Source organism: Ranitomeya imitator, chromosome 4, assembly GCF_032444005.1.
Source record: "Ranitomeya imitator isolate aRanImi1 chromosome 4, aRanImi1.pri, whole genome shotgun sequence".
NCBI classification, from domain to species: Eukaryota; Metazoa; Chordata; class Amphibia; order Anura; family Dendrobatidae; genus Ranitomeya; species Ranitomeya imitator.
This window is the reverse complement of record NC_091285.1, coordinates 422,797,833-422,815,039: the sequence shown is the minus strand read 5'-3', so window position 1 is coordinate 422,815,039 and position 17,207 is coordinate 422,797,833. Positions and strand designations below refer to the sequence as shown.

At 45.9% G+C, this 17,207-nt stretch overlaps 1 protein-coding gene across 1 annotated transcript in view; it reads right to left on the bottom strand.

Moving 5' to 3' along the window:
- Positions 1 to 2,008: 2,008 nt before the first annotated feature.
- The window catches only part of OPN1SW (opsin 1, short wave sensitive), a 37,398-nt gene continuing 22,199 nt past the window's right edge, over positions 2,009 to 17,207 (bottom strand). Inside the window, exons 4-5 of the mRNA XM_069765454.1 lie at positions 4,898 to 5,137; positions 2,009 to 4,644 (exon numbers count right to left, since the gene is read on the bottom strand). Coding sequence (XP_069621555.1) covers positions 4,516 to 4,644; positions 4,898 to 5,137 — 369 coding nt within the window. The 3' untranslated portion in view covers positions 2,009 to 4,515. The remainder of the gene's footprint in view (positions 4,645 to 4,897; positions 5,138 to 17,207) is intronic.

Sequence of the window (17,207 nt, the reverse complement as noted above, 5' to 3'; positions counted from 1 at the left end):
GTCGGCGCAGGAGGCAACCTTGCCAATTAATGTCCTCGAGATCCGGGCCATTTTTCTGTCCCTTCGTCACTGGGAAAGGATTCTCAGGGGTCTTCCAATCCGAATCCAGACTGACAATGCCATGGCGGTGGCATATGTCAACCATCAAGGGGGGGGACTCGGAGCTCCTTGGCCGAGGTATCCAAGATCCTCCTCTGGGCAGAGGCAACGGTTCCAGTGATATCCACGGTGCATATCCCCGCAGTGGACAATTGGGCCGCCAACTTCCTCAGCCGCGAGGGCCTCGTGGCAGGGAAATGGTCCTTGCATCCGGAGGTCTTCCATCAGATTTGTCTTCGATGGGGGACTCCGGATGTGGATCTCACGGCGTCTCGAATGAACAGGAAGGTTCCGCAGTTCATCTCCAGGTCTCGCGATCCTCTCGCAGTGGGCGTCGACGCTCTGGCCATTCCTTGGTCACAGTTCATGCTGCCCTACCTGTTCCCACCCCTTCCATTACTTCCCAAACTGTTGAAGAAGATCAAAGCGGAAGGGGTGCTGGTCATTCTGATCGCCCCGGAGAGCTTGGTTCACGGAGCTCGTCAATCTTCTCGCGGACGCTCCCTGGCACCTTCCAGACAGGCCCGATCTGCTGTCTCAGGGTCCGATCTGCCACCCGAATTCTCTGTCTCTCAGTTTAACTGGGTGGCTGTTGAGACCGCAGTTCTAAGAGCGTCCGGCCTTTCGGACCGGGTGATTCACACTATGATTCGGGCTCGGAAGCCTTCATCTTCCAGGATCTACTATCGTACCTGGAAGGCTTACTTCCGTTGGTGCGAGTCCAACCGCGTTTCATCTATGTCCTTTTCCCTGCCTTCCATTTTGGCCTTCCTTCAGGCAGGACTGGATTCGGGCCTGGCTCTTAGTTCCCTGAAGGGCCAGGTCTCTGCGCTTTCCATCCTTTTTCAGAAGACTTTAGCTTCCCGACCACAGGTTAAGACCTTTCTTCAAGGAGTGGCCCACGCTGTTCCTCCATAGAGGGGCCTCTGTGGATTCATGGGATTTAAACTTGGTACTGGACGTTCTGAGGGTTTCCCCCTTTAAGCCCCTCAGGACTGACAGGGAAATCTCCCTATCTTGGAAGGTGGCCTTTCTTGTGGCCATCACTTCTATCCGCCGCGTTTCCGAGTTGGCGACCCTATCTTGACGTCCTCCATTCTTGGTCATCCACCAAGACAAGGTTGTCCTCAGTCCTCCGCCTTCCTTCCTTCCTAAGGTGGTTTCCACCTTCCACCTCAACGAGGACATCGTTCTACCTTCCATTTGTTCAGCTCCGACTCATCCTCTGGAGCGATCGTTGAACAAGCTGGACCTCGTCAGGGCAGTGAGGAACTACCTGGATAGAACGTCCACTTTCCGGAAGAAGGATTCTCTTTTCGTCATTCCTGATGGCCCGCGCAGAGGCCAACCGGCTTCTAAGGCGACTTGCTCGCTGGATCAGAACGGCAATTCTGGAGGCTTACCAGGTTAAGAACAGAGTGCTAATGGAAGTCTGTTTTTCCCGCCCTAGGGACTGCTTTGGGACGTCCCATGGTTCCTGTGTCCCCCAATGAGAGGCGATAAAGAAAACAGGATTTTTGGTTGCTTACCGTAAAATCTGTTTCTTGGAGCCTCCATTGGGGGACACAGCTCCCTCCCAATGTTTCTCAGTTTCTGTTGTTCTATGTTCTATGACTAGCATACACTCATGGTTCCTGTGTCCCCAATGGAGGCTCCAAGAAACAGATTTTACGGTAAGCAACCAAAAATCCTGTTTTATTATGCCAGAATATGGTGCACCAAAAACCTGTGTTCATGTCTTGGGCTGGCAATATGGACACACCGATGCAGTCATTTTTTTTTTCACAAACACAGGAGACTAGTCCCCTATACACTGTGTTCCAAATTATTATGCAAATGATATTTTTCTCAGATTTTCCTAAATGGTTGGTGCAAATGACAGTCAGTCTAATAAAAGTCATCACCCGTTAGATTATACATCGAATTTTATTGAAGAAACCTCCCAATGATAGTATAATCTCCAAAATAAATAAAAACTCCAAATGCAATGTTCCAAATTATTAGGCACAGTAGAATTTCTATACATTTGATATATTTTAAAGAACTGAAAATGCTCATTTGTGGAATTTGCAGCATTAGGAGGTCACATTCACTGAACAAAAAAGCTATTTAACTCCAAAGCCTCCTAACAGGCCAAGTTACATGTTAACATAGGAACCCTTCTTTGATATCACCTTCACAATTCTTGCATCCATTAAACTTGTGAGTTTTTGGAGAGTTTCTGCTTGTATTTCTTTGCATGAAGTCAGAATAGCTTCACAGAGCTGCTGTTTTGATGTGAACTGCCTCCCACCCTCATAGATCTTTTGCTTGATGATACTCCAAAGATTTTCTGTACGGATGAGGTCAGGTGAAGATGGTGGCCACACCATGAGTTTATCTCCTTTTATGCCCATAGCAGCCAATGACTCAGAGGTATTCTTTGCAGCATGAGATGGTGCATTGTCATGCATGAAGATGACTTTGCTCCTGAAGGCATGTTTCTGCTTTTTAGACCATGGAAGAAAGTTGTCAGTCAGAAACTTTACATACTTTGCAGAGGTCATTTTCACACCTGCAGGAACCTTAAAGGGCCCTACCAGGTGTTTCCCCATGATTCTGGCCCAAAATCATGACTCCACCTCCATGCTGACGTCGCAGCCTTGTTGGGACATTGTGGCCTCCACCAACCATCCACTACTCCATCCATCTGGACCATCCAGGGTTGCTCGACACTCACCAGTAAACAAGACTGTTTGAAAATTAGTCTTCATGTATGTCTGGGCCCACTGCAACTGTTTCCGCTTGTGAACACTTGTTCAGGGGTGGCCGAATAGTAGGTTTATGAACCAAAGCAAGCCTTTGAAGGATCCTACACCTTGAGATTCGAGGGACTTCATAGGCACCAGCAGATTCAGATATCTGTTTGCTGGTTTGTAATGGCTTTTTAGCAACTGGTCTCTTAATCCGATGAACTTTCCTGGCAGAAACCTTCCTCATTATGCCTTTATCAGCACGAACACGTCTGTGCTCAGATTCAGCCACAAATCTCTTAACAGTACGATGATCACGCTTAATTTTTTGGGAAATATCTCATGTTTTCATCCCTTGACCAAGGAATTACACTAGTTGATGCTTTTCAGCAGCAGAGAGATCCTTTTTCTTTCCCATGTTACTTAAAAATTGAGGCCTGCTTAATAATGTGGAACATCATTTTTAAGTAGTTTTCCTGTAATTAGAATCACCTGGAAAACTAATTATCACATGTGTTTAAGATTTATTTCAGTGATCCATTGAGCCCTGACACACAATAACGTCCGAGTTTATTTGAAAAACAAAAAAATTAAATCTTTATGAAACTTAAATCCAATTTGCACAATTATTTGGAACACAGTGTATTTACCGGCAGGAGTCTTTGAATCTGTGGAAACCTTGCTTTCTGGTTTAGAATAACGCAAAGGCCCCTTTCAGGTGTCCTTCATGATCTTTGTCTATTTTTCACTGATTGCTAGGGGAAGCTTGAGACGTCTCCATCAATTTATTTTGCATATGGTAAAAACGGACTAAATACTGATGAAAATGTCTATTTTCACGTATGAGAAACAAAAGGTAATCTATTGTTGCAGACTTGCACTGAGGCCTCATATAAAGTTGTCCCACTTTATACAGCTTGCTTCAGGACATCATATGTGACATTATACTCACTGTACTGTGATATGTAATATATAATACGAGCTCAAACATTGATGACCTGCCTCAGCATTAAATGGATTTGGTTGTCATCGGCCTTCAGCAGCTCTCCTGTTCCATTATTGCTCATTGGTTCCATGTGTAACAAGTGATAGTTGGGTGAAAAGTAACCATAATTATTTAACAAAAAGTAGAGTATCAGGATGTGTTCTTATATTTGGCTACAACAGATTTTATAAATACCTCGGACTGATAATACAGAGAGCTGTTATGTGTGCTGCCAAGCATGGGTCTGTTAGTTCACCACTTGTGTGGTCATACTGCAGGTCACCGCTGATAAGGGCAGAGAGGGCTTCAGTGAGATCCCAGAAGTTGAACCCCCCAACAATTAAAGTGGTGACCTATCCTAGCAGTATGCCTTCACTTTGTAAGATGGGAATAACTTTGTTTTTTTTACCTATCATTTCTGTATGGATAAACAATGTGAATATAACATTACAGAGTAAATTGTTCTGCTATAATTATAGACCATACATTTTTCTTTTTATTAATGTGCAGTTCTAGAATATGAATTTTAGTGCATTAATAATGCTCAGCGAGGTAGAACATTGGGCAATGTGAATAGAAAATGCTTGGAAAAACAGAAACATTTCAGCTGCAGTTCCATTTGGAGCTTCATCAGTTTGTGACGGGTGCGGACTGTGGACACATGCATCAGTCTTCTGCATTTCTAGCATATTCTGGACATTAACTTCCCGATGGGCTGACTTGGCTCTGAGACACTGTGGATATCTCAGTTTTTTGACTGGAACTGGAAACTGAAGAATCATCAGTCATAGGTCTCCCGCATATTGTCTCCATGATGCATCCCCGAAACTGAAACAATAAAACTATCTTTGAGATTCGGATATATGTCATTCATCTACAAGAATAAAATGGTATTGTCATTCTCATTCAAGCGCATTTAATGAATGTGTATAATTTATCTGCTAAAAGCTTTCTATTAATCTCTCCTGACTATTGTAGTAGCTGCTGTGCCAGATTAAAAGTTCCTGTCCTCCGAGTCAAGGCCACACTTGCCATACTATTGGCTGGTATGCTATATTTTGTGCTTAATCATACTCATTACCTGCTTGTTCATGAAGGAATATATGACGGGGTTGTAGACACAAGCACTCTTGGAGAAAAAAGCTGGGATTGTTACAAAACGCAGGTCGAGCCCATGGTTTCGGTTAGTCACCATGTACATGGCCATAGCCGCGTAAGGAACATAACACAGACAGAAGGATCCGATCATAACTATCACCATACGAGACACCTCTCTTTCAGCCTTCTGGGTGGTTGCAGATTCCTGCTGTTGTGCCGCAACCTAGAAGGAAAAAAAAAACATTGTAAAAACAAAAAAGAGCCTACAGAAAGGGTAGAAGTAAACAGAAGGGCACATTTATTAATTTATTGTAAGGAACAAACATATCAGCCTCTCAAAATTACTTTAAGTATCTTTGTGAGCCTGCTAAAAAACATGACAATTAGGGCGATCAATGAGTGGAGCAAGCTGCCACGAGAGATAGTGAGTTCTCCTTCAATTTAAGTCTTCAAACAGGCTGAACAGACATCTGTCTGAGATGGTTCAGCGACTCCTGCATTGAGCAGGGGGTTGGACATGATGACCCTGGAGGTCCCTTCCAACTCTAGCATTCTATGTAAGGCAGTGTTCACGCCACATGCTTGTCGCTGAGCACTTTGTTCCCTGCTTGTGTTACTGAAGAAGCAGAACAAGTTAAAGGAGTTATCGCACCAACAATATTTATTAACCATCTAAAGAAGAGGTGATGAATGTAGGATCACTTGGCAGTTAGACGGCTGGGTCCCTCACCGATCCAGAGAACGGAGTCCATGTTTGCATGAATGGTGCGCTACATGACCATCACTTCAGTCACCATATATGGATCTATAGACACATAGAAGTGAATGGAGTGCTGCTCATGCATGTGCACTACTGCTATATTCATATAGGTGACATAAAACGTCCGTTCTTGGAATCAGTGGGACCACTGGTCTGACCCAAAACAAAAATGTAAAGAAATGATACCTTCCCTGATCGCCAGCAGGTCCCATGCCAGAGCTCATCTGCATCACACACTGGGAATGCTCACACAGTAAATCACTGGCCAAGGGAAGTCTTCGAGCAGGTTAGCTTCCATTCCTTCCATATTAAATAGAAGAATATAGAATTTGGACCACATTTTTAGGCCTCGGTATATTGAATATCTTTAGCATAGAAACTGTCTGTTTCAACCATTCAGCCTGTCTGGAGACCCCAAAATGTCTGTAACAGTCTGTCAAGAAGCTCTATTGCTATCGTGGAGAGTGGAATGGGGGCATGCCTGCCTAATGCCAGATTTGGAGGGGGTGAACAGGTAAGATGGATGTCCATTCACCAATCTGGGAGAACCTAACTGGAAACCTGGCTTGCAAATTGAGGAAAACACATTCTTTTAGAGTAGACCAGTTCATATTTAAAGAGAACTTGTCACTAGAGTTGAGCGACTTTTACTTTTTTTGGATCGAGTCGGGTTTCGCGAAACCCAACTTTGTCAAAAGTCAGTTCGGGTGAAATCGGCCGATTATTGCGAAAAGTCGGGGACCGACTGAAACACGAAACCAAATGCAAGTCAATGGGGAATCAAAATCGGCAGTGAGTGGAGGACAGGAAAACACCTACAGTGCCCATTTTAATGCCAAAAACATCAATTCTTATTACTTAAGCTTGTCAATCTTAATTTACTTTATAATAATAGTTAGCCATTGAAAACTGGGGGTCATTTGGCTAAAGTTGGGGGGTAGGGCTGGCTCAAGATTTTGGTGGGCCCAGGAAACGAGGAATACGTCACGGCGGTGGAGCAGGGAGAGGTAAGTATTTCAACTTTGCAAGTGCTGTGATCCTGAGCAAGCAGGGGGGCCCACTCGTTGGCACTGGCACAGGGCCCCTCATAGTACGGCGGTGTGTTTGACGGCGGGTGGCGCCTCCCACTGGCAGAGACACTTTTGCGTACTATGAGGGGCCCTGTGCCAGTGACGTCGCCAACGGATATGCCCCCCTCACCTGATGAAGGAACCTGCACTTTCATCTGCACATTCCTCTTTGTCCCCGTGTAAGGTGGTATAGTATGCGGGAAGGGGAACCTGACTTTCAGCAGGGTCAGATTCTGGCTGTGTAGAGTGCAAGGGGAATCTAGTGGTCTGGGTCAATGTACCAGCAGACTCATCTAGTAGTGCCTGGGCAATGGGCAGGATGAGGAGGAAACACAGATATAGGCCCAAATAATAAAGTAGGCTAAATGCAGTTCAAAATTGGTAACAGGACTAAACAGGCAGCATTGCTTTGTTCAGTGGAGGAAAACTGTAATGAGTGGCGTAGACACAGTTAGTAGGCCCAAATAATAAAGTAGGCTAAATGCAGTTTAAAATTGGTAACAGGACTAAACAGGCGGCATTGCTTTGTTCAGTAGAGCAAAACTGTAATGAGTGGCAGACATAGTTAGTAGGCCCAAATAATAAAGTGGGCTAAATGTCTGCCAAAAATTTGTTCATAAATAAACAGGCGACAGTGCTTTGCTCAGTGTCGGAAAATTGTAATGAGTAGCAGACTAAGTTAGTAGGCCCAAATAATAAAGTGGGCTAAATGTCTGCCAAAAAATTGTTCATAAATAAACAGTTGGCATAGCTAGGTACAGGGGTGGGCTCCTCTGCTGAGTAGCAGACAGTGGTAGTAGGCGCAAAGTATTAACTGGTCTAAATGGAGGCCAGGGCCCCTGTATATTTTAACTATCATCTATCATTTCAACAAATTTGTCTTGGCAGTGCCTTTGAAGGATTTAACAGCACAGACTACACAGTGGTGGGGCAGGGAGAGGTAAGTATTGCAAGTGGTAGAGCACTGTTCAAGCTGGGGGGGGAACACTCTCGTGGGCTGCGGTACTGGCACAGGGCCCCTCATATTACGACGGTGTGTCTGACATTGGTTGTGCACCACCACCGTCAGAGACACTTCATTGTACTATGAGGGACCCTGTGCCAGTGCCGTCGCCCAAGAGTGGGACCACCCACCTGTCCAGGCAAACGGCACTTGCACGGGTGCTTGCGCCAAGTGGTGACCACAGCCCTGTGGGGGGAGTCAACCCATTTAGGGAGGTATAAAAATGGCCTATGGTGGACATTCAGCAGCTGCAAATGGAGGAATTGGAGAAGTCAGTAAGAGGAGGCCAAAAGCAAGACATTTTTGAGGCAAGCTACGTGTCAGCAGGGGAACGTGGGGCAAAATAATTTGAAATCCATGATTGGTTCATTTTAATGAAGGTTAGATCATCAACATTCTGGGTAGCCAGACGTGTCCTTTTTTCGGTCAGTATTGAACCAGCAGCACTGAAGACTCTTTCTGATAGCACACTAGTAGCAGGGCAAGCGAGCTCCTGTAATGCATATTCTGCCAATTCAGGCCAGGTGTCGATTTTAGATGCCCAGTAATCAAAGGGGAATGACCTGTGAGGGAGAACATCGATAAGGGAGGAAAAGTAGTTCGTAACCATACTGGACAAATGCTGTCTCCTGTCACTTTGAATCGATGCAGCACTACCTGTCGTGTCAGCAGTCATTGCGAAATCACTCCACAACCCGGTCATAAATGCGGGGGTCCCTTTTTAGAATACGCAAGGCATACTCAGCCATGTGGGCCAATGTTCCAGGTGTCAATTAACTGCTTGTGCTGGGTTGAGGAGCACTTTCTTGCAAATCAACATCACTTGTGTCCCACAAAAACCCTGTACCTGACCTTGCAACGCCACCAGTTTCTATTGCCCCATGAGAAGCATCCTCCTCCCATAAATATTCATCCCCATCATCCTCCTCCTCTTCGTCCGCGACCTCGTCCAGGAGAGTTCCCTGAGCAGACAATGGCTGACTGTCATCAAGGCTTCCCTCCTCCTCGGCTGCAGATGCCAGCTCCTTAATGTGCGTCAAACTTTGCATCAGCAGACGCATTAGTGGGATGCGCATGCTTATGATGGCGTCATCTGCACTTACCAGCCGTGTGCATTCCTCAAAACACTGAAGGACTTGAAAGAGGTCTTGTAGCTTCGACCACTACACACCAGACAACTCCATGTCTGCCATCTAAGTGCCTGCCCATGTATGTGTATCCTCCCACAAATTAATTACAGCACGCCTCTGTTCGCACAGCCTCTGAACCATGTGCAGTGTGGAGTTCCACCTTGTTGCAATGTCGATTATTAGGCGGTGCTGGGGAAGATTCAGCGATCGCTGATGGTTCAGCATACGTCTGGAGTGTATGGGCAACCGGCGGATGTGCGAGCAAAGTCTTCGCACCTTCAGGAGCAGGGCTGGTAACTCCGGATAATTTTTGAGGAAGCACTGCACCACCAGGTTCAAGGTGTGAGCCAGGCAAGATATGTGTTTAAGTTCTGAAAGGGCTATGTGTTGTGAATTCTGTTGTCGAACTCCCTCCTGTGGTCGTGAATGGTACTTCGGCGAGTTCTGTCTAATGGCTCCCTCTGGTGGCTATGAGTGAAGCTGCTGCTTCTGAGGTTCTTTACACAGGTGACGTGGTTTATCCTTTGGTTGGCTTCTCTATTTAACTCCACTCAGATCGTTACTCCATGCCAGCTGTCAATGTTTTAGCATTGGTTCAGTTCGCTCCTGGATCTGCCTGGTGACCTGTCTTCTCCTGCAGAAGCTAAGTTCCTTATTGTTATTTTTGCTCATTGTTTCTTTGTCCAGCTGGTTATCCTGATTTTATCTTGCTAGCTGGAAGCTCTGGGATGCAGAGTGGCCCCCCCCCCGCACCGTGAGTCGGTGCGGAGGTCTTTTTTGCACACTCTGCGTGGTCTTTTGTAGGTTTTTGTGCTGACCGCAAAGATTCCTTCCTATCCTCTGTCTATTTAGTAGGTCTGGCCTCTCTTTGCTGAAACCTATTTCATTTCTGCGTTTGTGACTTTCATCTTTTCTCACAGTCATTATATGTGGGGGGCTGCCTATTCCTTTGGGGAATTTCTCTGAGGCAAGGTAGGCTTTATTTTCTATCTCTAGGGCTAGCTAGCTCTGAGGCTGTGACGAGGTGCCTAGGGAGCGTCAGGAGCGCTCCACGGCTATTTTTAGTGTGTGTGATAGGATTAGGGCTTGCAGTCAGCAGAGCTCCCACATCCCAGAGCTCGTCCTGTATGAGTTTAACTATCAGGTCGGGTGCTCCTAACCACCAGGTCATAACAGTACAGCTGGCCCAAAGTATTAATGCATCTCAATAGAGGGATAAGAGGACTTCTGAGACCATTTTTTTTATTTTGCACTGTGTTTTGTCTTTCTTTTCCCCTAGACCTTTGGGTGGTTCAGGACACAGGTGTAGAGATGGACATTCAGGGTCTATCCTCTTGTGTGGATCATCTCACTGCAAGGGTACAAAACATTCAAGATTTTGTGGTTCAGAATCCTATGTTAGAGCCTAGAATTCCTATTCCTGATTTATTTTCTGGGGATAGATCTAGATTCTTGAATTTCAAAAATAATTGTAAACTGTTTCTAGCTTTGAAACCCCGCTCCTCTGGTGACCCCGTGCAACAAGTAAAAATCATTATTTCTTTGTTGCGTGGTGACCCTCAAGACTGGGCCTTTTCTCTTGCGCCAGGAGATCCTGCATTGCGAGATGTAGATGCGTTTTTTCTGGACCTTGGATTGCTTTATGATGAACCAAATTCACTGGATCAGGCAGAGAAAATCTTGCTGGCTTTGTGTCAGGGTCAGGATGAAGCGGAGGTGTACTGTCAGAAGTTTAGAAAGTGGTCTGTGCTTACTCAGTGGAATGAATGTGCCCTGGCTGCAATTTTCAGAAAGGGTCTTTCTGAAGCCCTTAGGGATGTCATGGTGGGATTTCCCACGCCTGCTGGTCTTTATGAGTCTATGTCCTTGGCCATTCAGATCGATCGACGCATGCGTGAGCGCAAAGCTGTGCACCATCTGGCGGTATTCTCTGAGCATAGGCCTGAGCCTATGCAATGTGATAGGACTTTGACTAGAGCTGAACGGCAAGAACACAGACGTCGGAATGGGCTGTGTTTTTACTGTGGTGAATCCACTCATGCTATCTCCGATTGTCCTAAGCGCACTAAGCGGTTCACTAGGTCTGCCACCATTGGTACGGTACAGTCTAAATTTCTTTTGTCCGTTACTCTGATTTGCTCTCTGTTGTCCTATTCTGTAATGGCATTTGTGGATTCAGGCGCTGCCCTGAATTTGATGGACTTGGAGTTTGCCAGGCGCTGTGGTTTTTTCTTGGAGCCCTTGCAGTATCCTATTCCATTGAGAGGAATTGATGCTACGCCTTTGGCCAAGAATAAGCCTCAGTACTGGACTCAATTGACCATGTGCATGGCTCCTGCACATCAGGAGGATATTCGCTTTTTGGTGTTGCATAATCTGCATGATGTGGTCGTTTTGGGGTTGCCATGGCTACAGGTCCATAATCCAGTGTTGGATTGGAAATCTATGTCTGTGTCCAGCTGGGGTTGTCAGGGGGTACATGGTGATGTTCCATTGCTGTCAATTTCGCCTTCCACTCCTTCTGAAGTCCCTGAGTTTTTATCAGATTACCGGGATGTATTTGAAGAGCCCAAATCTGGTGCCCTACCTCCTCATAGGGATTGCGACTGTGCTATTAATTTGATTCCTGGTAGTAAGTTTAATAAGGGCCGTCTGTTTAATTTATCTGTGCCAGAGCACGCCGCTATGCGGAGTTATATAAAGGAATCCTTGGAGAAGGGTCATATTCGTCCGTAGTCGTCACCATTGGGAGCAGGGTTCTTTTTTGTGGCCAAGAAGGATGGTTCTTTGAGACTTTATATTGATTACCGCCTTCTTAATAAGATCACAGTCAAATTTCAGTATCCTTTGCCGCTGCTGTCTGATTTATTTGCTCGGATTAAGGGGGCTAGTTGGTTCACTAAGATAGATCTTCAAGGGGCGTATAATCTTGTGCGAATTAAACAGGGTGATGAATGGAAAACAGCATTTAATACGCCCGAGGGCCATTTTGAGTACCTGGTTATGCCATTCGGGCTTTCTAATGCTCCATCTGTGTTTCAGTCCTTTATGCATGACATCTTCCGAGAGTACCTGGATAGATTTGTGATTGTATATTTGGATGACATTTTGGTCTTTTCGGATGATTGGGAGTCTCATGTGAAGCAGGTCAGAATGGTGTTCCAGGTCCTTCGTGCGAATTCCTTGTTTGTGAAGGGGTCAAAGTGTCTCTTTGGAGTTCAGAAGGTTTCATTTTTGGGTTTCATTTTTTCCCCTTCTACTATCGAGATGGACCCTGTTAAAGTTCAGGCCATTTACGATTGGACTCAGCCGACATCTGTGAAGAGCTTGCAGAAGTTCCTGGGCTTTGCTAATTTTTATTGTCGCTTCATCGCTAACTTTTCCAGTATTGCTAAACCGTTGACTGATTTGACCAAGAAATGTGCTTATGTGGTCAATTGGTCCTCTGCGGCTGTAGCGGCTTTTCAGGAGTTGAAGCGTCGTTTTGCTTCTGCCCCTGTGTTGTGCCAGCCAGATGTTTCGCTCCCTTTTCAGGTGGAGGTTGATGCTTCTGAAATTGGAGCAGGGGCTGTTTTGTCGCAAAGAAGTTCTGATGGCTCGGTGATGAAACCCTGTGCCTTCTTTTCTAGAAAATTCTCGCCTGCTGAGCGCAATTATGATGTGGGCAATCGGGAGTTGTTGGCCATGAAGTGGGCATTCGAGGAGTGGCGACATTGGCTTGAAGGAGCTAAACATCGCGTGGTGGTCTTGACGGATCACAAGAATTTGACTTATCTCGAGTCTGCCAAACGGTTGAATCCTAGACAGGCTCGATGGTCGCTCTTTTTCTCCCGTTTTGATTTTGTGGTTTCATACCTTCCGGGATCTAAGAATGTGAAGGCTGATGCCCTGTCAAGGAGTTTTGTGCCTGACTCTCCGGGTGTTCCGGAGCCGGCGGGTATTCTGAAAGAAGGGGTAATTTTGTCTGCCATTTCCCCTGATTTGCGGCGTGTGCTGCAAAAGTTTCAGGCTGATAGACCTGACCGTTGTCCTACGGAGAAACTGTTTGTCCCTGATAGATGGACTGGTAGAGTTATATCGGAGATTCATTGTTCAGTATTGGCTGGTCATCCTGGAATCTTTGGTACCAGAGATTTGGTGGCTAGATCTTTTTGGTGGCCTTCTTTGTCACGGGATGTGCGTTCTTTTGTGCAGTCCTGTGGGATTTGTGCTCGGGCTAAGCCCTGCTGTTCTCGTGCCAGTGGGTTGCTTTTGCCCTTGCCGATTCCGAAGAGGCCCTGGACACATATTTCCATGGATTTTATTTCTGATCTCCCTGTTTCTCAAAAGATGTCGGTCATTTGGGTGGTTTGTGATCGCTTCTCTAAGATGGTCCATTTGGTACCCTTATCTAAACTGCCTTCCTCCTCTGATTTGGTGCCATTGTTTTTCCAGCATGTGGTTCGTTTGCATGGCATTCCGGAGAACATCGTCTCGGACAGAGGTTCCCAGTTTGTTTCAAGGTTTTGGCGGTCCTTTTGCGCTAAGATGGGCATTGATTTGTCTTTTTCTTCGGCTTTCCATCCTCAGACTAATGGCCAAACCGAACGAACTAATCAGACTTTGGAGATACAGTGGGGCAAAAAAGTATTTAGTCAGTCAGCAATAGTGCAAGTTCCACCACTTAAAAAGATGAGAGGCGTCTGTAATTTACATCATAGGTAGACCTCAACTATGAGAGACAAACTGAGAAAAAAAAATCCAGAAAATCACATTGTCTGTTTTTTTAACAATTTATTTGCATATTATGGTGGAAAATAAGTATTTGGTCAGAAACAAACAATCAAGATTTCTGGCTCTCACAGACCTGTAACTTCTTCTTTAAGAGTCTCCTCTTTCCTCCACTCATTACCTGTAGTAATGGCACCTGTTTAAACTTGTTATCAGTATAAAAAGACACCTGTGCACACCCTCAAACAGTCTGGCTCCAAACTCCATTATGGTGAAGACCAAAGAGCTGTCAAAGGACACCAGAAACAAAATTGTAGCCCTGCACCAGGCTGGGAAGACTGAATCTGCAATAGCCAACCAGCTTGGAGTGAAGAAATCAACAGTGGGAGCAATAATTAGAAAATGGAAGACATACAAGACCACTGATAATCTCCCTCGATCTGGGGCTCCACGCAAAATCCCACCCTGTGGGGTCAGAATGATCACAAGAACGGTGAGCAAAAATCCCAGAACCACGCGGGGGGACCTAGTGAATGAACTGCAGAGAGCTGGGACCAATGTAACAAGGCCTACCATAAGTAACACACTACGCCACCATGGACTCAGATCCTGCAGTGCCAGACGTGTCCCACTGCTTAAGCCAGTACATGTCCGGGCCCGTCTGAAGTTTGCTAGAGGGCATTTGGATGATCCAGAGGAGTTTTGGGAGAATTTCCTATGGTCTGATGAAACCAAACTGGAACTGTTTGGTAGAAACACAACTTGTCGTGTTTGGAGGAAAAAGAATACTGAGTTGCATCCACCAAACACCATACCTACTGTAAAGCATGGTGATGGAAACATCATGCTTTGGGGCTGTTTCTCTGCAAAGGGGCCAGGACGACTGATCCGGGTACATGAAAGAATGAATGGGGCCATGTATCGTGAGATTTTGAGTGCAAACCTCCTTCCATCAGCAAGGGCATTGAAGATGAAACGTGGCTGGGTCTTTCAACATGACAATGATCCAAAGCACACCGCCAGGGCAACGAAGGAGTGGCTTCGTAAGAAGCATTTCAAGGTCCTGGAGTGGCCTAGCCAGTCTCCAGATCTCAACCCTATAGAAAACCTTTGGAGGGAGTTGAAAGTCCGTGTTGCCAAGCGAAAAGCCAAAAACATCACTGCTCTAGAGGAGATCTGCATGGAGGAATGGGCCAACATACCAACAACAGTGTGTGGCAACCTTGTGAAGACTTACAGAAAACGTTTGACCTCTGTCATTGCCAACAAAGGATATATTACAAAGTATTGAGATGAAATTTTGTTTCTGACCAAATACTTATTTTCCACCATATTATGCAAATAAATTGTTAAAAAAACAGACAATGTGATTTTCTGGATTTTTTTTTCTCAGTTTGTCTCCCATAGTTGAGGTCTACCTATGATGTAAATTACAGACGCCTCTCATCTTTTTAAGTGGTGGAACTTGCACTATTGCTGACTGACTAAATACTTTTTTGCCCCACTGTATATCTGAGATGCTTTGTTTCTGCTGATCAGGATGATTGGGTGTCCTTCTTGCCTTTGGCTGAGCTCGCCCTTAATAATCGGGCCAGCTCGGCTACTTTAGTTTCTCCTTTTTTCTGCAATTCTGGTTTCCATCCTCGTTCCTCTTCAGGGCAGGTTGAGCGTTCGGACTGTTCTGGTGTGGATGCGGTGGTGGACAGGTTGCAGCAGATTTGGACTCATGTGGTGGACAATTTGACATTGTCCCAGGAGAAGGCTCAACGTTTCGCTAACCGCCGGCGTTGTGTTGGTCCCCGACTTCGTGTTGGGGATTTGGTTTGGTTGTCATCTCGTCACGTTCATATGAAGGTTTCCTCTCCTAAGTTTAAGCCTCGTTTCATTGGACCATATAAGATTTCTGAGGTTCTTAATCCTGTGTCATTTCGTTTGGACCTTCCAGCTTCTTTTGCCATCCATAATGTGTTCCATAGGTCGTTGTTGCGGAGATACGTGGCGCCTATGGTTACCTCCGTTGATCCTCCTGCCCCGGTGTTGGTCGAGGGGGAGTTGGAGTATGTGGTGGAGAAGATTTTGGATTCTCGTGTTTCGAGACGGAAACTCCAGTACCTGGTCAAGTGGAAGGGTTATGGTCAAGAAGATAATTCCTGGGTTTTTGCCTCTGATGTTCATGCTGCCGATCTTGTTCGTGCCTTTCATTTGGCTCATCCTGATCGGCCTGGGGGCTCTGGTGAGGGTTCGGTGACCCCTCCTCAAGGGGGGGGTACTGTTGTGAATTCTGTTGTCGAACTCCCTCCTGTGGTCGTGAATGGTACTTCGGCGAGTTCTGTCTATGGGCTCCCTCTGGTGGCTATGAGTGAAGCTGCTGCTTCTGAGGTTCCTTACACAGGTGACGTGGTTTATCCTTTGGTTGGCTTCTCTATTTAACTCCACTCAGATCGTTACTCCATGCCAGCTGTCAATGTTTTAGCATTGGTTCAGTTCGCTCCTGGATCTGCCTGGTGACCTGTCTTCTCCTGCAGAAGCTAAGTTCCTTATTGTTATTTTTGCTCATTGTTTCCTTGTCCAGCTGGTTATCCTGATTTTGTCTTGCTAGCTGGAAGCTTTGGGATGCAGAGTGGCCCCCCCCCCGTGAGTCGGTGCGGAGGTCTTTTTTGCACACTCTGCGTGGTCTTTTGTAGGTTTTTGTGCTGACCGCAAAGATTCCTTCCTATCCTCTGTCTATTTAGTAAGTCTGGCCTCTCTTTGCTGAAACCTATTTCATTTCTGCGTTTGTGACTTTCATCTTTTCTCACAGTCATTATATGTGGGGGCTGCCTATTCCTTTGGGGAATTTCTCTGAGGCAAGGTAGGCTTTATTTTCTATCTCTAGGGCTAGCTAGCTCTGAGGCTGTGACGAGGCGCCTAGGGAGCATCAGGAGCGCTCCACAGCTATTTTTTGTGTGTGTGATAGGATTAGGGCTTGCGGTCAGCAGAGCTCCCACATCCCAGAGCTCGTCCTGTATGAGTTTAACTATCAGGTCTAGCAGACATTCAGCACAGTGACAGCCAGCATGAATACAATTGATGTCAGAGCCGCCCAGGACAGGAGCAGAGGAACTGTCATCGACTCCCTGCCCTGCCAGTCTCTCCAGCAGAACACAGGCCACTTCCAGCCTGTGCCCTGTTGGAGAAGGCACATGCAGGGGATGTCATCGCGCCATCCAGCATCCACTGCTGTACAGGAAGCAAGAGCAGACAGCGGCCGTGGTGTACGGAAAGCCGGGATTAGGTGAGTATAAGCTTTTTTTTATACATATTTTGCCAATTAATGTGGACATAAGAGTAGGTGGCTATGGAGGACATATGTGGAGCTGGCTATGTGGAACATACGAGGGGCTCGTTATGGGGGACATACAGTACAGACCAAAAGTTTGGACACATCTTCTCATTTAAAGATTTTTCTGTATTTTCATGACTATGAAAATTGTACATTCACACTGAAGACATCAAAACTATGAATTAACACGTGGAATTATATACTTAACAAAAAAGTGTGAAACAACTGAAATTATGTCTTATATTCTAGGTTCTTCAAAGTAGCCACCTTTTGCTTTGATGACTGCTTTGCACACTCT